General features: G+C 48.5%; 1 protein-coding gene and 1 long non-coding RNA gene across 19 annotated transcripts in view; one reads left to right on the top strand and one right to left on the bottom strand.

Moving 5' to 3' along the window:
- Ttll11 (tubulin tyrosine ligase like 11) overlaps positions 1 to 27,992 on the top strand; it is a 244,964-nt gene that overhangs the window by 79,469 nt on the left and 137,503 nt on the right. For all 5 annotated transcript variants that reach the window (XR_005873187.1, XM_040735695.1, XM_021234061.2 and 2 more), the window contains 3 exons: positions 4,536 to 5,111; positions 17,288 to 17,383; positions 18,282 to 18,397. Coding sequence is in view for 4 of the 5 variants with exons in the window: in XM_040735695.1 (XP_040591629.1) it covers positions 4,536 to 5,111; positions 17,288 to 17,383; positions 18,282 to 18,397 (788 nt within the window). In the remaining variant the exon portion in view is untranslated. The remainder of the gene's footprint in view (positions 1 to 4,535; positions 5,112 to 17,287; positions 17,384 to 18,281; positions 18,398 to 27,992) is intronic.
- LOC110343102 lies at positions 293 to 27,311 on the bottom strand. Of its 14 annotated transcripts, XR_005873198.1 has the most exons (10): positions 24,979 to 25,350; positions 24,178 to 24,278; positions 20,829 to 20,945; positions 18,274 to 18,374; positions 16,865 to 16,998; positions 15,331 to 15,556; positions 14,098 to 14,197; positions 12,420 to 12,561; positions 3,167 to 3,283; positions 2,176 to 2,509 (listed from the first exon to the last, which is right to left on the bottom strand). It is a non-coding gene; the product is annotated as an uncharacterized LOC110343102 (long non-coding RNA). The 14 variants fall into 14 exon arrangements; XR_005873193.1 differs by lacking the exons at positions 16,865 to 16,998; positions 24,979 to 25,350 and adding an exon at positions 27,002 to 27,311; XR_002385301.2 differs by lacking the exons at positions 16,865 to 16,998; positions 20,829 to 20,945; positions 24,979 to 25,350 and adding an exon at positions 293 to 657 and having other exon boundaries at positions 2,211 to 2,509; positions 15,331 to 15,515; positions 24,178 to 24,318.

The raw sequence follows: 27,992 nt of genomic DNA, 5'->3' as shown, positions 1-27,992 counted from the left end.
GGATTGTTTTTAATTCTTGAGTAACGGAAATGTTAACTTTACTAACCACCCCCCAGGCTCTGGCAAACACCCTTCTACTTCTGTATCCTTAAGAATTTGACTTCTTGTGGACCTTGTATAGTGGGATCCTACAGTACTTTTGTGTTTGGCTCTGCAGAGTCCTCAAGGTTGCCACCTTCTTAACATTCCCTTCCATTTTAAGGCTAATAATATCCTATTTAAGTAATGTTGAAAAACTGAACAGCCTGACTTCCCCAGACACCTTTCCAGGATATCCACTAGGGGGCAGTAAAAGATGCAGAAAAATTTTAATAAGCCTCCTGAGTGCCAAGCTAGCTGGCCAGGCATCCTGTGTATCTCTCTCAGGCATCCGTGTATACAGTTACAAGATAATGGATTTCACATCCGACAGCAGAGGCGGATAAACCAGAGATACCATCAGCTGTAGTCTGAGAGCCATCTTCCTCACACTCTGGCAAACACTGAGGCACAGAACTTCCTTTCGGATAGTGGTTTCACTCACGTTGGTTCAATGATTCTTAGTGCAGACATCAAGAATCACATATCCAGGTCTCAGCTGAAAGCAAGTCAACGTTTTCAGTGGGAGGTGAGGGTAAGGGTGGGCCCAGAGACAGAAGCTGTTCCTGACATCGGTCACTGCAAGGAAAGATGTCCAGTGAGAAAAAAGCAGACTCAGAAGATGTGAACTCGGAAAGGAAGTGCCTGAGGGACTGAAGATATAGGAACCTCATTTCCCAGACCATGTGTGTAGCTGGGGTTTTCCTGTCCCGCCAGCCCCAAATGGACACACAGAGACGCTATGTTAATTATTAAACTGTTGGCCATTGGATAGGGCTTCTTATTGGATAACTCTGTCTTAATTATTAACCCATCTCTATTAATCTATATATTTCCACATGGTCTTGGCTTACCAGAGAATGCCTGAACCTAATACTCCTTTGGTGGCTACATGGCGTCTCTTTGTGTTCTCTCTCTGCCTACCTTTCCCAGAATTCTCCTCATCTCCTAGTCCTGCCTATCTTCCTGCCTCTATTGGCCAAACAGTGTTTTTTCATCAACCAATAAGAGAAACATATATACAGAAGGGCATCCCCCATCATGTGTGTGTGTGTGTATGTATATGTGTGAGTGTGTGAATGTATGTGTGTGTGAGTGTGTGTATATGTATGTGTGTTTGTATATGTGTGTGAGTGTATGTATGTGTGTGAATGTGAATGTATATATATGTGTGAGTGTATGTATATGTGTGTAAATGTGAATGTGTATGTGAGAGTGTGTGAGTGAGTATGTATATATGTGTGTGTGTATGTATATGTGTGTGTATATATATGTGTGTGTATGTATATGTGTGTGAGTGTGTATATATGTGTGTCTATGTATATGTGTGTGAGTGTGAATTGTGTGAGTGTGAATGTGTATGTGAGTGTGTGTGAATATTTGTGTGAGTGAGTGTGTATATATGTGTGTGTGTATGTGTGTAAACCAGAGGTCAGAGCTGGATGTCTTGCTATCTTTCTCAGTTCTCTTCACCATCTTCTGTTTTCAAGGCCTCTCATGGAGCCTGGAGCTCACAGCTGAGCTAGGCTGGCTGGCTAGCAAGCCCCCAGGGATCCTCTTGTCTCTGTCTCCCTGGTGCTGGGACTGTAGGTCCTGCTGGAGTGGCCGTTAGTTCCTCTAATGACTGAGCCAGGCTGTGTACTTGCTTCGGATCACACTAGGAATCCAGACAGAAGATTTGAAACTGGGGTGTCCTAGACAGCTCAGGGTCCACCAAACAGTTCTGAGACAGCCGTCTTCATTCAGGGAGAGGCCAGAGCCCAGATGTGGGTAACGTCTGAGATACTAAGAGAGCATTTCCTATGGCAATCAGAAAATAGGTCTCTATCTTTTCAAAAGTAAAAGTGGCCGAGAGACCTGGGTTCTCACCCTCACTGCCCTGCTAGCCAGGTACGGGACCCATGGCAAGCCCTGCCACCTCTCTAAGCCTCGGCCTCCCCTTTGAATTATGAGTGGATGGGATAATGTGGATCTCCGAGGATGCTTTCTGTTCAGAAAATTCAACGATTCTATTAGAATTAATAATCTTGATTTGTAGTGACAACTCTGGCAAAGAGCAGAAGAAATAATCAACAGTGTAATAAATGACAGGGACTATTGACCATGTACTTTAATTTATTTAAGGCACATACCCCAAATTCAAAGGAGAAAACATCACTCCTGATAATATATTGGACCGTTGGTATCACTGGCCTAGAAAAGGCTTTGCAGAGGCAGAAGTGACCCATCAATGCAAGCCTGACATTTTTCACTGGCTGATCCACGGCTGCCGTTTGTCCATTGCACTCATATTTACTGTAAGGGCCACGCATGTGGATGCCTTGGATGAGTATTAAATAACGACATAAACATCAAGGTCACTGTTGCTGGACAGGCTCTGTGGAGGGCCGGGAGTCCGCATTGATCTCTTGTGAAGTTCCATTCTGGAATCCTGCTGACATGGAGGAAACAGTTGATGTGAACCATTATTAAGGCTTTACGTGTTTCTCCATTGTTAAGGATCTTTTACAAGCCCAAGGAATCGGCAAAAGCTTCAGTTAGAAATATAGGCCAGTCAAAGAGATAAGTACATTCTAGAGTGCAGATGGCCTAGGTCAGGCTTACACAGCAAAGGCTGACAGGAGGCCAGCACTGGACCGTCACTGACTCTGCCTGCCGGTGCGGCTCCTGGTGACAGCTCAGATCAGAGCTTCCATGCCAGGAGCTGCAGAGAGCAAGGTGTCCTCCATGCCTTTGTCTGTCTTCACATGTCCCCACTGAAAGTCTCCTCTCTCAACGTCTTAGTTATCTGCTTCCATAGCTTTCCAAAGCACTCTAACATGGACATCTGGGTGTCTCTGCTGTCTGAGTGCCTGGGCCTGGCCAGTTTGTAGGGAACAGAATGTATGTCTCAGCTCCACAGTCCAATGGCAAGATTCTGGTAGCCACCGAGGGACTGTTTGCTGCATCCCAAGGTGGTGGAGAGCATCACAGGACAAGGCATGGCAAAAGTGCTAGCCAGCAGTGGGCAGGGCTGACCTCGCTCCCTTCCTTATGAAGCCACCTGTGCTTTCGCAAGCCTCCACTCTCATGGCTTCTCCAACTTTACCTGCTAAGTTTCCACCTTGAGTTTCCATCAAATATGTGCACATGGGGGTTAAGTTTCCAGCATGTGAGCTCCAGGGGAACACCATGAAGCAAGCCATAGCCTGGAGGAATCAGGTACCTATAAATTATACACAAACAGGTTCAGATCCGAACTGGCTAAGTGCCTGGGATGATCACAGGAGTGCCCTGCTGACCCAGATCGGGGAGGAAGGCAAATGCAGCGGATGATAGAACCTAATTCTCAAAAGGCCCAAACAGACCAGAGGATTGGCAGTCTGTGAGACACACATAATAAACCAGAAAACCTGTTTCCCCTGTGCTAGTTCAGGGCGACTGCGAGTGGTCCTTTGTACATTTCAGTTGGTCCCATCATTATATTGCTCCATTGAGGGTTGAAAGGGGTACAGAGAAGGACACAGCACTTAGAGTCATCAATCCCAGACTCAGTCTCAACTCTGCCACCTCTCCCACTTAAACTGGCAAGTTAATCCATCTTTAAAAGATGATAGTGGCTGGGTTCTCGTCAGCCACGTGTCAGCTTTTGTGTTCTTAGTCTGCTACATTTATTTTCTCATTGAATCCCTAGCTCAGTCTCAGTCTGGAGCTGAGGACGTAGCTCAGCTGGTCGCATGCTTGCCCGGCATGCACAGGGGAAGCTCAGGTGGTCACATGCTTGCCCAGCATGCACAGAGGTGACTCAGGCAGTCGCATGCTTACCCAGTATGCACAGAGTCCAGCACCACATAAACCCGGTGTGATGTTTTCTTATCTGTAATCCCAGCACTTGGGAGGTGAAAACAGCAGGGTCAGGAGCTCAAGGTCATCCCTAGCTACAGAGCAAGTTCAAGGCCAGGCTAAACAAATACCCTGTCTCAAAACAAAGAAGAATCAAAGAGATAAAACAAGGACATTCTTGGTTCTATTTACAGGTGTGGGAGGAATGATTTGCACTGTAAAGGACGGCGCCAGGGCTTGAACCCAGGCAGGCTCTTTCCTTTCATACCCTGCACTGCGTCCCTCTGTGACAACTATGGTTTCTGGGAGGGTTTGATGAAGTAGCTAGTAGAAAGTGCCTAATGAAGGGCCTAGCAATCACAGGTACTCATAAATCCTACTAAGCTATTGTCATTGTTACTAGTTACATGACTTGTACAAGAATACAACTAAGAGTTGGCAAAGTGACTTGAACTCAGGTCTTGTGACTGCCTTTCTGATCCATGTTCCACCTCCCTCTAGAGTACAAGACTGAGGGCAGTCCTATGTCTCTTAGCCCTGGATAGTGTCGTTTCCCTGGAAGACACCTAGTGAGCACTCAGGAATGGGGGATTTCTGACACAGAACCAACGGCTCTTTCCCTCCCTCCCTCCCAGGTCCGGATGGTGAAAGATGGTGATCGGTCCTGGAAGCCCACTTTTATTGTGAAACCAGATGGTGGTTGTCAGGGCGATGGAATCTACCTCATTAAAGATCCCAGTGACGTCCGCCTGACTGGGACCCTCCAGAGCAGGCCGGCAGTGGTCCAGGAGTACATCTGTAAGCCTCTCCTTATCGACAAACTCAAGTTCGACATCCGCCTGTATGTCCTGCTCAAGTCCTTGGACCCGTTGGAGATTTATATAGCCAAAGATGGACTGTCTAGATTTTGTACAGAGCCATATCAAGAGCCAAACTCCCAGAATCTGCACCATGTCTTCATGCACCTGACCAACTACTCACTGAACATCCACAGTGGCAAGTTCATCCACTCTGACAGTGCCAGCACAGGCAGCAAGAGGACGTTCTCTAGCATTCTTTGTAAACTCTCTTCCAAAGGTGTGGACATCAAGAAGGTCTGGTCTGATATCATCTCCTTGGTGATCAAGACTGTCATCGCCCTGACCCCGGAACTCAAAGTTTTCTACCAGTCAGACATCCCTACAGGGAGGCCGGGGCCCACCTGCTTCCAGGTAACCATGCCAGCTTTCACCCCGAATGTCTTAGGCTTGACCGGGCCGAGGAAAGCTCCTTGGCCTGGCCTGGGATGAAGGATGGGGTAGGATGGCCAGACATAGGGGCATAGGTGGTGGCTGCTCTGGGCTTTTGAAACCTCCAGTCCAACTTCCTACTTTCTCCTTCCTGTGAGACTTGGGGCAAGCCGCTTCCCGTCATTGAAGTACAGATCTGTGAGATTCCTGTGAGAGCACCCGTGTCATTCATACAGTCTTCATTCACTGAACAGTTATTACCACCTACTTAGTAGGGGGTCCGCCATTGTAGAACCCTGCCAATAATCCATGGGGGGGGAGTCACTCAGACGCAATCGATACATAGTGTTGCAAGTGATAGAATCAAATAGGAAATGAACTAGGTGCTGTGGGATTGTGAACTCACCTTAGCTAAAAGATGAAGCAGGAAAGAATAGGACAGCCATGGAATGTTCTGGGTAGAGACATGTTGCTTCGGAGGGAAGCCTGGTATGTCTGAGACACCAAAGGAAGTTCACTGTGGTCAGGGGTGGAACTGAGGCACAGATGGGGGGTGTGAGAGAAAAGGAGGTGGGAAAGCAGGGTAGAGCCAAGCGGTGGGCGCTGAGGGCAGTGGCAACCATCGGAGCCCTAGAAACAGATTACACCATAACTTCCGTTGTCAAGTACACACACAGTGCCATGACCTGTGGATTAGGCGATGAGCCGGGGCTGCCTGTGAGGAGACTACAGTCAGAGAAACACGTCTGTGTGAGCACAAGATGCTGGCTCAGCGTGGGTGGGGAGGTCTCGGTGGGCATGGGGAGTAGGTGAAGCTGAGTGCCATTTATGAGGTTGGATGGCTAGACTCGGCGCCCATGTGGCCTGGGGAGAGATGGTAATGGAGAAGAGAGGAAGAAGAGCTGAGATGGAGATGGCATGGGCTCTTGGAAGGATGGAGAGGGGCTACTAGCAGAGGGCTGGCTAGCGGGGAGGGCCAGGAGCTGGGGGTAAGATGCCCGTGTGACAACTGAAAGGAGAGGTTAGCACACACATGGATGTTCGGGCAGCTGTCCAGGAAAGACACGGTGGGCTGCAGAGAACTCATTCACTGCAGTGAGGGTGTGAGGTCATATGACAGGACCCCGATGGCACCCCTGCTTCCCTAAGGGATGGGCAGATGCAGGGGACCCACAAAGGAGACTGAGAAGTTTGGTCTAGGGTGAGCATGCCAGAAATGCAAGGAAAAGGGACTCAGAACACTTGGGCATGGACCTGCAGCCTCAAACATTGCCAGGATGCCAGGCAAGACTATTCATGTCCATGGTGTCCACTAACACTTGTCCGGGGAACTCTAGCAAGAACTGTCTTGGGCAACCAGCCAGTCTGTGAGAGGGAAGGAAATGGAGAGTGGTGTGAAACAGCTCTTAAAAACACAGATGTCAAGGACATGAGACCGGGCACTCACTGATCTGTCAGAACAGACAAGACAAGAACCTCTTGGATCCTAGCCACCTAATCTTTTAACTTTCATAGTAGTGTGTGTGTGTGCCTGCGTGTGCGCATGCATGCGTGCATGTGTGTGCATGCCTGCGTGTGCCTGCGTGTGCGCATGCATGCGTGTTTGTGCATGCATGTGTGTGCGCCTGTGTGTGTGCATGCATGTGTGCGTGCATGTGTGTGTGTGCATGCGTGTGTGTTAAAAGAACACAGAAGATACTTGTAATGATCACTGACGTGCTGCCCGCCTCCTTAGTGTACTCTTCCCTATTCCATCCCCAGCCTGCCCTCTACATAGTCACTTTCTGAATGTTATGTTGGCCATTTTCTCGACTTTCAAAACCACACGTAGTCATGCATAAATGTTCCCCTAGACAGGGTACTGTCTTATCTGACTGACGTCGGAGCTTTGAAAAAGCCCCAGTGTGAAGTCCTGTCCCTTGGAGCACCTGCTCCCTTGCAGGCAGCACTCAGAAGGTCCACGTGACTGTCGGGGCTGCTGGTGGCTTCACTTGCCCTGGTGTGCACCCCTACACGTACGCACAGTGGGGTTTATCACGCCGGGCTGTCTGTCAAGGAAGACCAGTGTTTCCCGGCCATGCTAGCAGGGTGGCAGGCGGTAAATGGCCAGAGTGAGGAGAGGGGTTGGACGCCCACTCACCAGCTCACGTGTGAGAGCCTGCTCGGGGGGGGGCAGGGGGCTTGGTCCCTATCATCAGGGACATCAGGTAAAAGCCCCAGGGGTGGGAATGGAGGAGGCAGGACAAACAGGAAGTAGTGATTGTCCTCTAGAGTCCTGTCCATGGACCTCTGGCGCCCATGCCTTCAGTTCCTAAGCAGGTGTGTCCAATAGCCATGGGAGATGGTTAGAACGGGCAGGTGAGGAAGACTCCACGCATGTTAGAGCAAAAGTCCTGACCCAGGCCACCACACAGAGAGGCTGGAGGAGACATCTGTGACGGGGTCACACACAGGGCTCAGGCGTGAGGACTGTGTGGTCATGCCCATTGGGTAGTGACAGCTATTCTAGGAGCATGACGTGGGGTCAGGCAAGCATGGCCAAGCCGCAGAGGCCTAGCATGGTCAAAGTTGTGGCAGGGAGGGCGGCGATGGTCATCTGGGACCTGTCTTGCAGTAGACAGGCAGCCACTGGGGTGGGGGCAGGGCCAGCTGTAGAGAACTGAAGGCCCAGACCCAGGGCGGCTGGTTTGGTCAGCTCACATCTAGCAGGTGGGTCCAGCCTTGTGACCATTTGCTACTGCTTGACCACAGCGAACACTTCCTGAGGAGTCCGTTCTAGCTTCACAAGCGTGGGAGGCTCTCTCACCACCCCGTGCCCCCCAGGCTCTCTCTGTACACTCACCTGTCTCGGCCCACTGGGAAATGGTGCGGGTGGAGGCTTTAGCAAGTAGCCAGTGGTATCGCTTAGCATTTGTTGGCTGCCTGTCTCAAATGTACATCCAGGGAGAGGAATGGGTGCCCACCCCCCGTACCACACCCCCCCACCACACCCTCCAGACCACAACCCCCCCATACTACACCCCCCGGACCACACCCCCCCCCAGCCCGCTTCTGCTTTCTTTGCTTGCACCGCTTTTCAGGGTGCCCTTAGCTGGGCTCCAGAGACCTGAGCAGACTTTGACCGGGGTTGGGCCCTGCTATAGTTCTGATGTCCCTTTGCCATGTGACCTGTCCTAAGTCACTTAACTTTTCAGGAACTCAATTTCCTCATCTGCCTCACAGGGTTGGTGTCCAACTCTCGTGAGATAAAGACGAAGACGAAACACTCCGCCAACACTTGAGATGCTGCACAAACACAAGAAGTCGCCTCTCTGCTGGGTAGTTCTCCTTGCTTGTAGCAAGGTCTGGCCAGACAGCAGCATTGCAGAACATAAAATCCTCCGGTCAACCGTGTTCCACGCAATGGGGCATGTGACTGTGACCCTGTTCCAGCCACGACCACAGTAATGACTTGGGAAACATGATGGCCGAGGAACAGCTGGCATGGCTCAGTTGTGGTCGGATTTCCTGTAATCTGCTGCTGAGGGACACAGCTGCCCTGTCATTCCACCCCATCCCTTGTCATTATCCAGGCAGCCCCAGTCACAGAAACTCACATGTGCTGTCTTGAGGGCAGCAGTGGGACCCTGGCTTAAACATCAAGGTCAGCTAGGGTGTAGCTGACCACGTGGCAGAGACACATGTAGCGTGGAGAGAGAAGGCTCTTCCCCACTCTGTGGCTTTGCCTGTATACTGTTCCTGTTCCCCGTGTCTAAGTCTGTCCTTGGCTATGACCCTGTGTTGGATGTCTAGAGGTGTTATCCTTCCTAAGACCTAGCATGGTCTTCCTTCCCTGTTCCTCTGTGCCCTCTTCCTTACCCCCCAGCCCAGACACTCCAGCAGACAGAAGCCAAGAACCAGCCGAGTGGTCAGGGGGAGTTTCCTTCTCAAACACACTGGGCTTAATCTTCCCCCAGTTCCCTCTTGTGCAACTGTCCCCGGCGAGCTGGATGAGTCAACCTTTCCTAGTCCGGGTTTCCTTACCTACAGGGAGTGAACACCTTTGTAGATACACTCCAGAACTGTTGCATATTCCAGGAAGAGAGCTGTGTGGAGCAGTCCCTAAGTAACAGGTCAGATGCTTATTACACTGTTCCTATGGCAACAGTGTTCACACGTGCCCACAAGGAATGACCTTGAAGTTATGATAAATTGGCAACAATTCTCATTTTAATGTTAACTGGGACATTGGTGTTGTGAAGTTTGGAAAACAAGCCCTTAGTCTGGCATTCGTCACCTCCTAGTCGGCTTCCCTAGCTGTCATGTGCCTCAACTTTAGATCTCCCAAACCAGATCTGGGTCCTCTCCCTCGGGCATCGATGGTGCTGTCCGGGTTGGGACTTTGGTTCTCTTCCATCTTGACCAGCCTACTCTGCTCTCTTGTTCACTGGCTCTGATATTCAGACCTCTCTCTGGGATGCCGTCCTTGACCACTCTGATAGCTAAGCTGGTTCCCTCCTTTGGAGTCAAGCACATTCCCTGGTCCCCACTGAGATAGGCCTGAACTAGGTGTGGGGCCTGTGGCTAAGGTCAAACAAGGTCGGTGCCTCTAAGGGCTACTCCATTTAGTGTGGATGACTCACAGAGATAGTCACAGCTCCTTGTAAGTCATGCTGTCCAAAGGCACACACAGGATCAGGGGACAGTTGCCTGCTCAACTGACGGCTCCCAGAGGAGGGGATGGCAAAGTGAGTGTAAGGCATGAAGAGGCTCTCACAGCAGATGGAGGACCCACCGTCTCCAAGCTTCCCTGCTACCTTACTGGTTGCTCCCCCTGAGCCCCTTCCCCTGGACCTGTCAGTAATGGACATCCCTAGGGATCGATTCTTGGACTTCGTACATCTACATCTTCTGTCCCATGGCTTTTGGGATCAGTCGCGTGCCGTTGAGTCCTAAATTCACATTGCTGATCATGACATCTGCTTGAGCTCCGGACTGAAATATCCCATTGCCCACTTACTCTTTCTACTGGGAGAGCTAGTGGGCACCAAACACTTACTGGGGTGGAAATCCAACTCTTGCCCTTCCTTCTAGAGCCTGCAGTCCACCATCATTCCTGCCCCAATAAGCGAGCCGCATTCACATGGACCAGAAGCCACTGGTCTTAAGGTATCTAAACTGTCCTTAGCTTTCAGACCCTTCTAGCCACATCCAACCAAGCAACCCTGCTGTAGCCAACAAGAACCTTTACAATTACAAGTCAAATTAGGCTACCTTCCCTCGCTCAAACCCTCCGACGGTTTCTTCATTGTACTCAGTCCTGGCTGCACAGCGTGCTCTGGAGGAGGCTACCCGATCCACCCTTTGACTCTGTCAGGACTCCCGTCACGTTCCTTCTTGCCACACATTTTGTCATTCAAAAGTGGCCTCTGTTCTCAATGATCTCTTCTAGAATGTTCTTGCCAGCCCTTCAAGCAGGACTCACTGTCTTACTTCATTCACTGTTGACACATTACCTTCTGAAATTCACAGTTCTGGTCATAATGGAGCCACAAAGACTGAGCTTAATCTCTTTATGCAAACAGCTAGGCTGCCAAAAACACATAAAAGTAGGTATATGAAATAAGTGTTTAGGCTTTGGATGGTAGGTGTGGCCTTCCGATATGGACCCCAAGAAAAGGAGGGAATCAAAACAAATCCTATTGTTGCCCCTGTTTCCTGTCTGGAGGCAGTGTCTGGAGCACAGGTCAAGGATGGAGTGCCACACAGACACTGGTAACCTCAAAGGAAGTAACTGGTGGTGTGCTGCTGGGAAGCCACTGGTCAGGTCAGGGATGATCCCCAGAAATCTGTCCCAGGGTCCCAGCAAGTCTTAGTGGAGTCCTAGATCATATATACATGTGGGTAGGGTTCATCTACAAGGCTGGGAAAGAATGACCTGGAATGGATAAGGTGACCTTCCAAAGCTCACACAGGACAGGGAGGAGTTCTAGCCATGAACTTCTAGAGACCAGAGGCCTTGCTGGCTACTGGGTGTGTTCAGTGGAGACATCAAAGATGTTCTGCCTCCATGGGTGGGCGTGGCACAGACCGTTTGACCATAAACAACAAGATCTTAAGGTGTCAGAATAACCCACAAAGACTGAAGCAGCACAGAGTTCAGGGTTTTGAGACAGAATCTGGACATATGTCATGGTACCACAGTCCTCAGCATCCATCTTAAGAAATCACTAAACAGGGCACACAGGAAGAAAGCGGAGACAAGCATTCACTAGATCAAAGTCTTAATGATGATAGAAATAGCAGGAAATGGATAATAAAATAGTTATTATAGTGATACACAAAAGTTTAAGGAAAATATTACCTTAATGAGAGAACTAGAAGTCCTTAAAAAGAGCAAGTGAAACTCTTAAAAAGACAAAAATCCAAGTCCAGCGTGGTGGTCCACATCTGTCTCAACACCAGGAGGCTGAGGCAGGAGAATGGAAGTCAACCTAGGCTACATGGTGATACCCTATCTTTAGAAAATAGAGGAGCAAACAAACAAAATAAAATCTTGTTTCTGATGTGAAATTTTCACTGACTGAGATTAGCATCAAACAAGACACTGAAGGAAACAGCAGTGAACTTGAAGATACCATGAGCTGTGCAAAAGCGAACAGAGAAGAGCAGGACAGGAAATCGTGAAGCATACCAGGGCCTAATATGTGTTCATTTGAGGCCCCAGGATAAAGGAGAGGGGGAAAGTACAGGAAAACATTTAAAGAACCATAGCTGAAACTTTCCAAACGTAACAAAAGCTCACAATTCAAGAAGCTAAAACAACAAAACAAAAACAAAAACCAACTCCAAACAGGACACACACCCACACCCACCCACCCACACACCCACACACACACACACACACACACACACACACACACACACCCTAAGACTTACAATCAAATCATAAATAACCAGCATAAATAATCAGTTGATGAGATCAACTTTAAAGCAGCCATAGAGATAAGAAGACAGATGTTATTGAGAGGGAGAATGACATTCACACCCCGGGAGAAGCTGTGTGAGTCCAAAGACAGTCGGCTGACAAGAGTCCTTGGAAAGCCCTTCCCTGAGCAGGGCCCTGGTGGTTCACACCTTTGATCCCAACACTCGGGAGGCAGAGGAAGGTCGATCTCTGTGAGACCAGCTTGGTCTGCAGGGCTGTTACACAGAGAAACCTGTCTCAACCCCCTCCCAAAGAAGAACAGAGGCCCTCCCTGGCCCTCCTTCCCCCCCCCTGCCCACCCTACCACACTTGTGTGTTCCTACCTTGGTCCACACCCAGCTCAGGCCTCTCAGTGGGGACCCAGGGGGGTGTGCTTGGTTCCAAACGTGGGGAAGAGCCTTCTTAAGAGCCGAGAAGAACCTTCTCTCTACATCTTGGCCAGCCTACTCTGCTCTCTCCTGTTCACTGGTCAAGATGGAAGGATATTCAGTGCCTTCTGAAGAAGTTCAGACCTCTCTCTGGGATGACGTCCTTGACCACTCTGATAGCTAAGCTGTTTCCTACTTGCTGTAACTTTAGTTTGCTCATGGCCCTCTCTTTCCTGAGATGGGAGCCCTGGAGACAGTAGAAGTGTTATTTTGAGTTGTTTGTTCCTAGTGCCTGGAACAGGTGTTGAGTAAATACTTGACAGTGAAATAATGGCGTCCAGGAAGGGTGGGGGTGGGGGAGATAGCAAATTAAAACAAACTAGAGCTGTGTAATCAGAACCCAGGTGAGCAGTGTGGGGAGGGCCTTAGGGTGTGTGTGATAGAATCCAGTCAATCCTGGCACGTGAAGGACGTGCCACAGGACTTGAACTTTTATGGGCAGAGATGAGCCAGGGGAGAGTTAGTCTTCTTTTTGTATTCTAGAAGTTACCCTGCCACCTCATCAGATGACTTAAAGGGGTGAGAGCTGAGGTGGGGTGCTAACAGTGAGGTGGCCAGATCCAGAAAGGTCTTAAAAGAGCTGGTGACCAGGTAGATAAGGGGAGAGGTTGTGACTTGATTGACAGGTTGAATAAGGAGTGTGGAAACAGTAGATTTTAAAGGAAAAGGGTGCTGTGTTCGTTATATATCACTATGGGACAAATTAGTGGTGATCAAGAGTGTAGGGGTAGGGACTGGAGAGTTGGCTTAGCAGTTAGGACCGTTTGTTGCTCTTGCAGAGGACACAGGTTCGATTCCTAGCACCCACACAGTGGCTCACAACTCTCAGACCTCAGCCAGTACCAGACACACACATGGTACACAAACATACAAACAATCAATATACTCGCATACAGAACATAATAAAATAAATAGATCTGAAAACCCCAATATGATAAACTTGAAAAAAATCTGTGTATAATTCTAGCACTCAGGATGCTGAGACGGGGAATCTCTGTGAATTAGAGATTAGTCTAGTCTACATAGTGAGTTCTAGGTCAGCCAGGGTTACATAGTGAGATCTCATTGGGGGGGGGCAGAATCTGAGAGTGACTGATGTGCTTTTGGCTCAAAGTCCCTTACAGGGCTCTAGTTTGCAGGCTGGCCAGGGCTTCAGTCCTCTCAAGGCCTTATTGAGCAAGGCCCTCCTCACAGCTCACTCATAATGTTGACAGACCTCAAAAGTCCTGCCTGCTGGGTAGCTGGAGAAATCATATCATTTCTATCCTTCTCACATGCCTGGTTGCTTCTTTCAGAGTGGGAGAAAGCACCCCAAGACATACACATATACCACTGTCTTATTTTAACTTAATGTTGGAAGTGACGCACCATTATGTCTGCCCTTCTATCAGATATAAGTCACTAAATGTAGCCTACGCTCAGGTGGGTAGAGGTGATGAGGAGTTGCACAAACTCTTGAATACTGGAGAGTTGGGCTCACATTAGAGACCACAGACTGCAGATATATGTAGAATGTGAGGAGTCCTGGACCTCCTTGTTGAGAACATTTGATTCAGATGGTCATGTCACTCACTCAGAGGAGAACTCTGTCTGTGGAATGTAGCTTGAAACCTTTGTGAGAGTCTACAGGTTGCTCAGGACCATCTTCAACTCAATTAGAAGCTTCTAGAGGCCTGTAGTGAAGAACAGGTGTTTTAAGTGAGAGGATGATCACATGACTGAAAAGCCACCTCTCTGTTTAACAACCCTTGCTATGCCACAACAGTTGGAGAGAGGTAGAAAGAGGTCCTTCCCTTCCCAGGCTGCAGCTTTCTGGGGTCTCATAAAAGAAGGGACTAGATGAGATTAGGGATTTTTCAAAAAAGAAGAAAATCATAAATGTCTCTTCCTGAGAGTGTAACATTTTAAAAATAGGTCAAAGTCAATCCAATCTGGCTCCTTCCAAAAGAACAGCATCTTGAGAAGTTTTGGACCAAGAAACTTCCAGACTTTATTTGTTTACCAGTTCAGATATTCTGGGATTTTAACAGCATGATCCAACTCCAGGTTGAATCTGAGATTCATGGGTACTGGATATTTCATCATCTAACTTTTTGAGAGGAAAATAATGCAGATGTCCTTGAACTTAAAAGATATAATATTCTTTGATCTCCTTAAACACACAGTGTGTGTCAAGTACGTTGCAGAATGTATTCCATTGTGTGTCCTACTTGATGGTGCATGGTTGTAGGGGATTCAGTAAATACGGCACTAATGAATAAATGAATGGAAGTCCTTTTTCCCATTTTACAGATGAAGACAGTTGAGCCTAGAGCCACCAAGGAGCTTCATGTAGTTGAAGGCTCCACAGCACACCAATGCCATCTCTTGTTAAAGGACTTAGTTGGGAAGTGGGGAGAGAGTTAGCATAGGTCAGCTTCCATAGGGTGAGCACAGTCCTAGGTACCATTTTTCATACCCATAATTGGTGGCCCTCCCGGACTTCCATGTTATGTCCGTTTTTCAATGAGGCCAGAGAAGTTAAACACCTTCCCTAAAGCCTGTTAAAGAGCTAGTAAGAGAGACTGAGCTGAGCTGAGAGCCCAGGGCTTTCTAACTCCAAAGCATTCCTGTGTAAGACTCAAGCCATTCAAAACCGTGTACCCACGTTCAGATTCTTGAGTAGGTGGCACTGGTGGGTGCCAGCCAATTCGTTGGAAGACGTTTCACTGCCCTTTTCTCTCCGTTGTCAACATCCCTTCACATTCACTAGTTTATTGGGCCTGCAACAGAAAGAGTCTAACCGTGAAGAAGTGAAAACCCATACTTGTGCATGCAGCAGGGAGCCAGGGAGGCAGTCGGATGCCCAGTGCCGGCACAGTGGCCAGCCATTGTCCTCGGCCTCATCTGCACACATGGTTCAGGCTAGGTCCGAAGTTACACTGCTGGTGTCATGGCGTCTCTTGAAGGCCTCATCACTCATCTCCACTTGTCATTTATTATTGAGCAGATCTGTAATACATGCAGCATTTTCTACTGATTTCCATTCCTTCCTTTTCATGACCATGGAAAGAAAAATAGTACAAGGGTGATTTTTCCAGGCTCCTTATCCTGATTGCCCTTCACTGAGACATAAGTTCATCTTGAATCATCCCCAAAAAAGGCCATCTAGACTTTGATTTCATTAATATAGATGAAGCCACAGTTTGATAATTATCATTTAACTAATGCATATTCTATATGGATGAGTGATGGATTCTCCTCATCTCTCCCTCTGGAGTCCATAGAGAAAGGGGAGTCTACACCACACCTTTTTCTTTTTTGCCCTCTTCTGCATTATTTATTTATTTGTTTAAAGCTCTGGGATGTGTCAGTTTTGTTAGAAATTTTCTAATGTTATCACTTCTCTGGAAATAATGGGAACCCTATGCCCTGAGATTGGGAGGTCCATGTAGTTGAGTCTGAACCTCATTAGGAAAGATCTCAAGGATGCAAAGCTGTCCAAGTAAAGGGCTGTGTGAGGAAGAGAGCGCTTGGCCTGATGGAAGGACTTGTATGGAATTCAAAGAGGACAGGGCAGCTGGAGGACGAGGCCTCACCTGCAGCTGAGCGGTGATGATTTCAAAGGCAGGTGCTCAACAATTGGTGCTGGAGTGAGCGTTGAGCACGGGGCTAGCCTGAGTGGTGACCCGCGGAGTGGCTGCACAGGGGCCACATTCAGGTAGCTGTCTAGCCTGGTCTAACGCTCTGTCGTCACCGCCCGGAGACTGCTAATGCTTTGTGAGCAAAGAGCACACACTCATCTTATACTGGACGTGCGTGTGATTGGTCCACGTCAGGTGTAAAGGCTAACAACACTCACTCACTCACTCACTAGGTAGGCAGTACTGAGAATACCCACGATGCTTTCCGAGGCTCAAATTCTGCTTCCTTCCAAGAGTGTCTTCTTCATAGGATCTAATGGAATTGTGCATCTTTGATGTGTTGTATAGTTACTAATGCTGTGCATGTGTGTGTGTGTGTGTGTGTGTGTGTGTGTGTGTGTAACATGCACAACTCTAGGGATCTTAGGATCAGGAAAAGGGGATGGTGATTGGCATCCCAATGTCATATTTTCCAAAATAAACCTCTCCTCTCCCTCCCTCCTTCCTCATCTCTGTCTCTCTCTGTGAGCGCATGTGTGCGCATGTGTGTATAGGCACACACACGCACACACATACACACAAGAGGCTGTATCAGACTCACCCGGGGAAGGTGACTGCTGTTTCCCAAACGTGCTTGCCTACATTCTGCTCTGAGTGACCCTAACAGCAGGTGTGGCCTGGGGGATGAGCTGCTTTGGAAACTTACAAGACACTCACATACACACTCCAGGTTGAGAAAGGTGGCCTGAGGCTTCCAGAGATGTAGCCAAGAAGCAACTTAACAGAGGAGAGTGGAAAAGGCCAGGAGAAAAACTGACGGACTGCTAGTAACCCTTCACATAACGAAAAGCCTGTGAAAGAGGAGAGAGGGCACCGTTTTATGGCACTTGGGATGGCACAGATAGCACTGAAATGCACTGTGGGAACACATCCCATTACCAAGGTTTCCATAAAAAGTCTGCTGTTTGGTCTGACAAGTATACACACAGAGGAGCAAGGACTGGGGGAGTGGGAGATCAGGTCAAGGTCAAGGTTGGAGTATGAATTGATTTTCCCTTAATGACCCTAATACCATACTCAACTCCTGAGAAGACATTGTGGCCAGAGGGAGTAATTCTGAATTATGTTTGTTCTGCCCAGATTCTAGGCTTTGACATTCTTCTGATGAAAAACCTGAAGCCCATGCTACTAGAAGTGAATGCAAACCCCAGCATGAGAATTGAGCATGAGTACGAAGTAAGTGCTTGCAGCATTCCCTGATCCGTCTAGCCCTACCTGTGAGGCGTCCCTTTGACTGACCAGGGTTTGCCACCCTCAAACTTCACAGCAAAATTCTGCTCGAGTCAAACAATTTTAGTTCTGCCAAGCTCCAAAGAGAGTCTATTAATAAAAGACCTTTCCGACCCACTGTAATTTCCCAGCATGCCGTTCTTCTCATTTTTAAGGTGGGAAACTTAGAAGCAGCTGAGCCTTCCCATCCATTTTGACATGAACTAATTAGTTAGCCTCAGGAGATAAACTAATGGAAATCCTATGAATATGAGTTAGCCGTGTCGCCATGCTTGAGCCGCTAAGATAAACAGTACATTTAAGAGTGCTTGTGCTCCTCACCCAAATGAATTTGAGGAGCCAGAGGAAATACCCCTAAAATTACTACTGCGTTTTGGGGGGATTATCTGGATTCTTTTAATTTTCTTATGCCCTTTCCATATTCCCAGCTGGTACATAGTGCGAATGTATAATTTTGATAATCCAAGAAGCACAGTGTTAGCTATGACCAGGCATGGTGGTACACACCTGTAACCCCAGGAGTCCTGAGTGGGGTGGGAGGCAGGGAGATCACGAGTTAAGACCATCCCCAGCTACATAACAAGTTGGTGGCCAGCCTGGGATAACAAAACAAAATCATATCAATAACAACAAAACCATATGCTGTTATTTTGTGAGTTTTGTGGATTTATAAAAGGTTATTTGCATACTTAAGCTAAGATGAAGGAGGGTTAACACTCCCTTCTAAGAGTTTGCATGGACCAGATGCACAATTGCAAAACCACTGAGCTAGGTGGAGGCACTCAGGGTTAGCATCAGAAGTGGATCACGGTTTAGCTCTGACCCGGAACCCTTACCTTCCAAGCTCTCTCCAGGGGTGTTTGAAAATATCCCAAGCCTGGTGGATGAAGAGGTGAAGGTGGCCGTGATCAGAGACACACTGCGCCTCATGGACCCTCTGAAGAAGAAAAAGGAGAAGCAGTAAGTCTTTATTTTGTCACTCATTTCTGCCGACTCTTTCATTTCTCAGCTGCTTTGGGTCCTAAGTGAAGTAGCTTCTTGAAATCTAAATGAATAAATCAAACCTCTTTTTTATTTTATAAACAGTCCCAAGCAACCAGCAACTCAAAATCAGGAGTGATTGGGAATACAACTCAGTGGTAGAACACATGCCTAGCATGTGTGAGACCCTGAGTCCAACTCCCAGCACTACCAGCCAACCAGCCAATCAACCCACCCACCCACCCACCAACCAGCCAACCAACCAACCAGCTAACCAACCAACCAGCTAACCCACCCACTCACCCATCCACCCACCCACCAACCAACCAGCTAACCAACCAACCAGCTAACCCACCCACCCACCTACCCACCCACCCACCAACCAACCAACCAACCAACCAACCAATACACCAATACACCAATAGGATCAGGAATTACGCCAAGGTTGGAGTTCAGTGATAAATCTCCCACGGTTATCCAAATCTGGAGGTGTCCATCAGCTTCCCTTGGTGATAAGATCTGCACTTCCCATGACTGTTTGAGATCCGTACGCACAAAAGAGCACTCCAGCGTGCTGGAGAGGACACAGCAGCTGGACATGCGGAGAGCTGCCTCTGCCTTCCCTCACAGTGCTCCTCACTCTTGTGGTGGACGCTTTTGAGTTCCGTGTTTCCAGGGCAGATGCCATGGGCTTCTGCACCTCTAGCACATGTCCAAATTAAATTTCTGCCAGTCTTGGCCACCCATGGGGCCACAAAGGAGGAGGATACATGTCCCTGCCTCGCCCTTCATGCAATCATGCTAGATATGAAGAACATTTCACTTGGCCAACGTGTTCTGTTTGCCCTTCACTAACACGAAGTTCAGGCTCCCACAAAGAACCTGTTGACTGATTATAGTTGTGCCTAGATTTTAGGCAGAAACCCTAAAGCAAACGTTTCAAGTAGTTCTTCTCATACCTGTGATGCATCAGACCGACCCAAAAGTTCACAGACGTGTCAACCCTTGCCTGCCATGGCTGGAGACAAGGAGGGATGCTGACTTCCCCAGCCAGTGACATTTGTTGGGTCCCTCTGTTGAGACTCCTCGCGTGGGCACAAGCCCAGCTCATGCTTGCATCACTGCACGGCAATGCTTCTCACCCTTGAATGTGACTGAGAACCACAGAGCAGCCTTGAGGATGCAGCACTGGGGTCCCCACCTTCAGCAGTGCCCAATTTTGTGCCTATGGCTTAGAGGTTTGTCCACAGACGTCTGTGGGTTCCCTAGGTGCTGTGTCTTGGCAATCGTGGGTGAGCAACCTTTACCTTGCAGGAGAGTAACTTTGCCATGCTGGCAGCCTCCCAGGAACATTGACCTGTGCTTTGCATAGGCCAGTTCTGCAGGTGACGCTGCCACAGACCCTGCTTTAGCGTCTCTGTCCCTGGGCCACCAAGTCCTCTGAGAACTGCAGGCCAGACAGACAGCAGGCAAATGAGGTGGCCACTGGCTGAACATATGTAGCTCCTCTCGCTACTTAGCCCTCAGAAAAAAAACACTGGTTGGAGTTGCAGTTTAGTTAGATTAATTGCAATAAGGCACACTCCTTAAAAATCTGTTCTGTAATGGTTATTGATCTCAATGGTCAAGATGAGATCCCAAGAGACTGGGCATGCAGGCAGAAGTGGGTGGCTTTCCGTACCTTGGGGTGCAGAGTAGTTTAGGGTAACCTTGACACACTGGTATTCTGACTTCTTCACTGGGAACAGAAAGCTCAAAATCCATTGTGTGGCCTGAGCATACTTTTAAAATGTAAGTCAATTTTTTTCTTTTGAAAATTTCGTAGGTGGGTACTATATTACATCATTTTCATCCCTTCCTTATCCTCTCTCTCTCCCATATGTCCTTTCTATTATGCCATCTCAATATTCATGGCCTCCTCTTCATAATTATTATACATATAAAATCTACCACGTTTATTAGTGTTGCTGTTATGTATGCGTGTTTGGAGCTGGGGTTGGATAGCCTATCAGAGGGCTCTTCTCTGGCCATACTGCCTTGAACACACCCCGTCTCCTCTGAGCTCAGAGTCAGGCTTCCTGAGCAGTTGTTAAACTTTGCTAACACAGAGGACTCAGCGTCTCTGCCCTTCACACTAAAACAGCACAGGGACAGCTTTCTTTTCCCTGTCCTTGCTTCGCGTTACCTATGCAATCCGTCTGAGCTGAGATCTGAAATTTAATTGCAGTGGAGGCTGGGACCATTGACTGGGAAGGATGAAAGAGGCATTTTATAACTTATCAACTCATAAGTAGCCACATCTCACTTTTAATTTAAAAAGCATTGACTTTGTATCGATATCTAGGAACAGAATTTCAGGACTCCAGCTTCCATCCTAATCTAGAAGCCTTTTCGTCTCCCTCTTTCTTACCAGCATCAGGAGGTGTGGGAATAGCTGAATGCCATTTACTGGTTTCTTCCCCTTAATTCCACTTCAGTTTATTTTATTTTTAGCCAGCAATGATCATCCGTGAGAGCACACTGCAGTCTGCAAAGTGCATGGGTACATAGGCAATTATTGCTGTGGTAACTTTACCAGGCTCCAGGCTGAATTTACTCAGTTCCTGTGTCTCAAGATAACTGGACAATGCACAGGGAGGGGCTAGAGAAAGTATGTAGGGCTGATGGGCCATGAACCGGGCGTGATGCGGTTCTGAGACCACACCATTCCCAGTCCAGCTGTACTGAGTGACGTCACAGTGGAATTCCAGCCCCAACTTGCCTGTAGAAGCAGAGTTTTCAGCTTGTTTTTGCTGTTGTCTGTTGTTTGAGTTGGGTCTCACTATGAAGCTAAGGAAGGCCTGGAACTCACTATCCTCCTGGCTCTGCCTCCCTAGAGACAGAAAGATGACTAGTGTGTGTGTTTCCATGCCTGGTTCTAGAGCATGTGGTTGGTCCTTATTAGTTCCTACTTGGGGTGTTTGTCATCAAGACAGCTGGAGTGGGGTTCTCTTGACCCCCCCCCAAGACTTCTCTGGAAAGTGTAGAAGAATCATTAGCAAGGCTCTAACATGTGCCGGTACTCCCTGCAGCTGTGTCCCCTGCACCTCCGTGTCCCCTGCAGCTCTGTGTCCCCTGTAGCTCCATGTCCCCTGCACCCCTGTGTGCCCTGCGGCTCCGTGTCCCCTGCACCCCCGTGTCCCCTGCACCCCCGTGTCCCCTGCACCCCCGTGTCCCCTGTGGCTCCATGTCCCCTGCACCACCGCAAGCCTTGCTCCTCTGTAAACCCTGGGACCTGTCTAGGTGAGGCTGGCAGCAGTCACAGGTATTCTGTGGCAGAGGAGATTGACCCTGCTGACCTCCTTCCAAACATAACCAACAGCGCTTTCTTTGCCCGCATGATGACTTATGCCTGTAATCCCAGCACTCAGAGGCTGATGGGATTGCCATAAATTCAAGGAAAGCCTGTGTTATCTTGTAAATTCCCGGCCAGGCGTGAGCTATAGAAAGAACCAAACAAAGTGATTTCTAGTGAGGCTAACAAATGACCTTCAGATCTTTCCTCTGTGGTAGGTGTTAGCAAGTGCTTTAGAGAGTTGTACAGCTGTTTGAGCCTGTGAAAGCCTTTTCTACATAATAGATGACAACATGTAAATAAAACACCACATTCATAGGAAACAATTTAGTGGACACGTTTTTGTTTGGTTTGATATTGGTTTTTGAGGCAGAGTCTCCCTGTGTGGTCTAGCCTGGAACTTTCACACCTCTTGGGTCAGCTTCCTGGGGGCTGAAGTTGTGGGTGACTGCCACCACAGTGTTGACAGCAGGCTGTCATCAGTGAGGAAGTCACCTGCTGGGCATGAAGCAAACAAAAAGCAATGATCAGTTGTTACTTTCCTTTCTTGCAGAGTTGTGAGTTTAGAAACCAATGATGTGTCACAAATCTGAGGCAGTGACATTGGAGAGGGCTGTGCTGAGGATGTCACTGGGACATGTGTATTTGGGAGGCTAGGAGAGATTACCTTTACAGTGAAGAAGGCAGCTGTCAAAGAGAACTGACTGACTGGAAAACTTTAATATCTATCGATTTCCATACTGGGGCTCAGTGGAGGAGCCCTAGGAACATGGATATGGGGAGGCTGATGATCTTTATGGGAGTAAAATTAGCAGACTATACATTTTTAGGACTATACACCCTGGAGGACTGGGGTGTAACTAGTATATGTGAGGCCTTAGATTTCATCCCTAGCACCCCTCCCCAAAAGCCCACAATTCAGATGTATTTAGTGACATTGGTAACTAAGTACCCCAGTGTTGTAGGGATATCAGTCCATCTAGCACCAAAATCTTTTGTCATTCCGTGAGGAACCCATCCCTGTACAAACTCCCTACATCTCCAGACCTCCACCGCCACTACCCCTGGAAACGGCCTATCTGCCATGGATTTCCTGTCCTGGGCAGGGTTTTTGTTTTGTTTTTTAACAGAGTTGCACAATATGCAGTCATTTTTGATTGGCTTCTGTATCTAATGTCCCTGAGGTTCAGAGTACCCTCTGTTATCATATAGATTAGATACACTGCGGTTTATCAGGACCGGTTTGTCAGTTGATGCACAGTTGGGCAAAATCTTCCCCAATGTGTGCTTCAAGGATTAAGTTCTGACTTGGGTCTTCTATATTAGATTTTACTCACGGGGAAAGGGTTTTCCTTTTTCTTTTCTTTTTTTTTTTTTCTGCCTCAAGAAGCCATTAGAACCTCCGGTGTAGTTTACCCCTCACGTTATTGGTAGAGGCACAGAGGTGGCCATTCCAGTCAGCTGCCTTATTCCAGAACCCCTCACAGGTGTCTGAAGAACAGTGACTTGGCAGGCAGTGAATTTGGCCTCATCCAGGCCTGGTGAGATCCCTAATCTCCCCTGCTCTGAGTTCAGCCAAGTTGCTTCCTTCCCAGAGCAATCTGACAGCATTTGACAAATGCTGGTCCCAGGTCACCAGGGGTCAGTCAGGCTACACTTTCTAACTATGCTGATGGTGACAGCTACCTCCTAAGTTCCTGAGGCAGTTGGTTCAAGTGATGGATAAAGTCCTTCTATGCCTGCATCTCCCTACTCCCCCACCTGGAAACTAAGCTGAGGAGGGATATGAGTTGTCTGGCCCAGGTCACAAGGCTCGTTAGTGGCAGAGTAAAAATGACCAGAGTCTCCTCACTTTGAGATCGACTTCTGTCACACACTGAAAGCCCAGGTTCAAAGAGAAAGGAAAAAATAAGGGAAACCAACAGAAATTCCCTGTTAGGGCATTTTGGTGGCCTAGGCCTTCTTGTGAAAACCTTCTGTGGGTGTGAATCAATAGACGGCACTCCCAGGTGTTTTCAGACAAGGTTCTAGATTGGGGAAGGCCCATCAATCTGACCTGGAGGGGTCTTACTGGTGCCTCTTCTTTCCCAAATGTTGATCTTACTGGTGGCTGGACCCTTTGTGACCCCAGAATTTATAAAGTGTGGCAGGCAGGAAGGTGTGGAGCAATCCAAACGGACTTTACGGAGATCATGGTGTCTCCTAGTGCCCAGGAGCTGGTTTATAGACTGCTCGCCTTTGATTCAACTACAGGTGTTTGGAAAATGACTTCTGGAAGGCCCTTACCCTACACTAACTTCTCAGTCTGCTCTCAATTTACTGACCCTTTATCACCACAATTGCCCTATTTTCTGTAAAGGACGGAGCGACCCTGCCTGAGCAGCATCAGTGCCCATCAGAGATACCCACTTGAGGGTTTCCTTACCTTGACAAGCATCTCTCCTGCATCCTTTGCCATTGGAACCAACAGGTGAAACTCCAAAGCAGGTAGATTCTACATGGAACCTCGGACAAAGGCGAGGCGTTCTGAGGGAACAGGAAGAGGCACTGAGTATGACCAAGGAATGTGGTTCTGCCCCACCCTGGGGAAGAGTAGAGGAAGTGCACAAATCAGAAAGCTCTCAAACTCAGACTCCTCCCACTTTAATTGGCAGTATGCCTTACAGAAACCACCTCCGTAACGGGAGATGTATTCATTTTTTAAAAGAGCTGTTTTTATTTTATGTATATGGGTGGTTTGCCTTTACCTGCACCTGTGACACAGCGCCCTGGAGGCCAGAAGAGGGCGTCAGACCCTGGAACTGGAGTTAGAGGTGCTTGCTAGCCACCATATGGGTTGTCTGGAAAAGCAGCCAGTGCTCTTAACTGCTCAGCTGCCTCCCTAGAGCTATGCGCTCTAAGCATGTCATCCTAAGAAAAAGACAGCACCCTTCTGGCTGGTGACCATGCTTCCAGGCACAGGCTCTTCTGGAAGATCATCTCACTATCCTACTGAGCTTTGGTTGAAATTCTGAGGTTTAGCTGATGCCAAAGAATTCTTTATGCTGATCCGTGTATGCTGGTCAGATACACAGATTCCCAAGTACCTCTGAAGGTCTCACATACATAAAAGAAGTCTGGGTCAAAGTAAGGTGACTCTTTGTGGATTCATTTGCATTTCATTTGCATCAGAGCTGGATTAGAGACCCGAGAATGCCTTTATCTTGAGTGTTTATTGAGCACTTACTGTGTGTCAAGAGGAGGACTCCAAAAGCAAATGAGCGCACAGGCCAGAAGGGGAGGTGAGACCTACTCATAAAGGTCTGTAAGGTGGAGGAGCTAAGTACTGAGACTGCAAAGACAAAGTGTCAAGGGGGAAATGTGTGCGGAGAGATCGTTTCCTGGCAGGAAGAATTTTTACGCCAATGGAGAGGTAGCACTGCGGCTGGCGTGTAAAGGATTTGAAATACAAAGACAAGAGAAAGGATGTCCCTGGGGAGGAAGTAGTAGTAGGAGACTCTTGCAGGGAACCCTGAGGAGTTCAAGTCGGTTGAGAGACAGGTGCATGAAGTGGACTGGAGAGAGGGAGGTGGAAGGAGGCGCCATGGAACCCAGAGACCAGAGGTGGGCATTCTGGAATGTCAAACAAAAGAACCGAGCTTGTTTTCAGTGTGGAATGTGTGAGGTCTGGCAGGAGCCCAGAAGGGACACGGGATCTTGTACATGGGTGTGTTGTTCCCGTAGAAACTCCAAAGATGTTATTACTGGAAGCCAAAGTGTGCTGTTATCATTGGAGGCTCCGCACAACCTGTCGAAGGTTGGGAGCATCATGGTTTGCAGCTCTGCTCCGGCAGCTGTCTGGACCTCAACGGTCGCAGGCTCAGGTGGGTTGTCAGACAGCAGGGGGCTAACATGTCCATTACCCTTTGTGAAACATGTTGTCTTCCTGTCTGAAACTGTGAGAACACTGAGTGTGGGCCCACTACCCTCTAAAGGCTTCTTCTGTGTACGGTGGTCTGAGGGACCCATTTCTGTGGCTGATGGGAAACTGCATTTCCTAAAGAGTGTCATTTCAGAGGGACGACTGGGTCTCTCCACCACAGGTATGCGGGTGCCCTGCCACTGAATGGAGCAGATGGGAGACTGGGTGGGCATATAGCCAGCCATTCACCACTGTGGATAGGAGGCAGTGTGGACCTGTGAGCCTTCCCAGAGTCACTTCAAGTAAGGACAGCTAAGCAGCTTCCTCACTCACTGCCCTGGTGACCTAAAGCCTCCATGTGTTCTTCAAACCAGGGGGTGTGGGCAGAGGAGGTGACTGAGTCAGCATGAGGATTGGGGTTCAGACTCAAGACCCCCACAAAAAGCTAGGTGGGTAAGGTAGAGCCCACCTGGCATCCCAGCATTTGGGAGGAGGGATCTCTGGGGAACAGCTGGCTGCTCTGGGTTCAGGAAAGAGACCCTGTCTCAGTGAATGACGTGGAGAGCGGACTGCTTCACTGTGAGCTACAGCAGGGGCTTGTCTCTTGATTTATGTGGGCTAAGCAACCAGAGGTGATTCTGAGCTGAAAGAGCCTCAGCCAACCAGGAGACCGCTTCATTTTCAGTAATGTCCCAAACTGGAGGGAATGGAGCTTAAGCTGCTGTGCAGAGGGAGCGAGATCCCTGGTAGACAGGGTTTTCATCAGTGCTCGGACAGGGGTTTGCCTCTCTCTACATGTAATTACCATGTCATCTGAGGGGAGAGAGGGAAGAGAGCCACCGAGGTCGGAATAGAGATTCATTCGTGGTTTTTGTGCACAGGTTGGGGGGCGCAGGGGCTCCGCAGTCAGACACTTGGGGGAAACCCTGGCTCTGCCATTTACAGCCATAAATGGTCCCGTCTCCTCACACCCTGCACTGTGCTTTCTTCATCCATAAAAGGGAGTTTTCAGTTGATCTTTTTTAATCTCAAAGCAATGAAAAGTTCTTACTTTGGAGGAAGAGAGAGTCTTGCTCATTCCTAGAAGAGTCCTTGCCATGGGAAATGTCCAATCTGAACAGTTTTAAATAAGTGGAACATTGTGTGCGTGTTGTGTGTGTGTGTTTGAGGGGGAGTGTGAGAGAAGAGGTAGGAAAGTCTGTAGGAAGAGAGCGGCAGCAGTGACAGGTTAATCTTTGACTGTGGGGAGGGATTTGATTTCCCTCTAATTATCTGCTAGATTAAAAGAAATGAAGATCAGGATGAAAGTCAGCTTCGGCAAATCACCCAGAGCCCTGGGCTACCATACCGTGTCGGCAATATTCTCCAGCTGACCTCCTTCCTCTTCCTTTCATGCAATTTCCATTTCTTCCTTCACTTTCCGCAACTCTCAAGGCAGCGCTAACATGCAAGCCTGTGGGGCAGCCGGGCGGGCGTGGGAGAGGGTAGGATCTGAGCCTCAGGCTCCTCCACCCCTGCACTCTTGGGGCTACCTGTGAGCAAAGCTCCGTCTGCACCCCTCCAGCTGTGGAGCAGAGCCAGCACTTCCTGGCTGGTGAGTGGCACCCTTCTTCCTCCTTACTGGGCTGCAGCTCTGCAACATGGGAGCCTCTAGAATGTCAATGAATGCACGCCTGCATGGAGAACCCTGGTGTGGTACAGAGTGCAAGGGGCGTGGGAGCTGGGCCTGCCCCAGGGAATGGGAAGCAGGCTGGAGGCGGCGTAGAAGCCTCAGCTTCTCAGAAGTCCCAATGCAGCACTAATGAAGCTTCTTGGCAATCAGAAAATTGGGATTGTAATATTCATAGCCATGTCACTCATGAAAATGCAAGCTAGAAAAAAAAAACCTCAGTGCCCCACCCCATGGAAAAGTACACTAGTTTTACTCCTGACTCTTAGTTTCTGCCCTACTTACAATATCTCGGCAGTGTGTTCAGAGGTCAGTCCTGCTTGCTAGCTCAGTCCCTGGACACAGGGATATCTCATCTTTAAGGTGCTTGTGACAGTCAATATTGATCACTGATTTGACAAGATTTGGCAAGTCTCTGGGATGTCTGGGTGTCTAGACTAGATTAACTGAGTCAGGAAAACCCATCCTGAATGTAGATAGGGTCCTGGACTGAAGGAAACATGTCAGAATTCATCCCTCTCTGCTTTCCTGAAAGTGCCGGGTCGCCTCACACCCCCGCTGCTCTGATGGACTGCAACCTCGTACATTGAGTCATAATAAACCCTTCTCTCATGAAATTGACTTTCCCCAACATTTTATTCCAGCAGTGCAGAAGTAGCTGCCTGGGTAT

This window comes from Mesocricetus auratus, unplaced genomic scaffold (genome assembly GCF_017639785.1).
Source record: "Mesocricetus auratus isolate SY011 unplaced genomic scaffold, BCM_Maur_2.0 Super-Scaffold_100047, whole genome shotgun sequence".
Classification (NCBI taxonomy): domain Eukaryota; kingdom Metazoa; phylum Chordata; class Mammalia; order Rodentia; family Cricetidae; genus Mesocricetus; species Mesocricetus auratus.
This window is presented reverse-complemented; position numbering and strand designations above follow the sequence as displayed.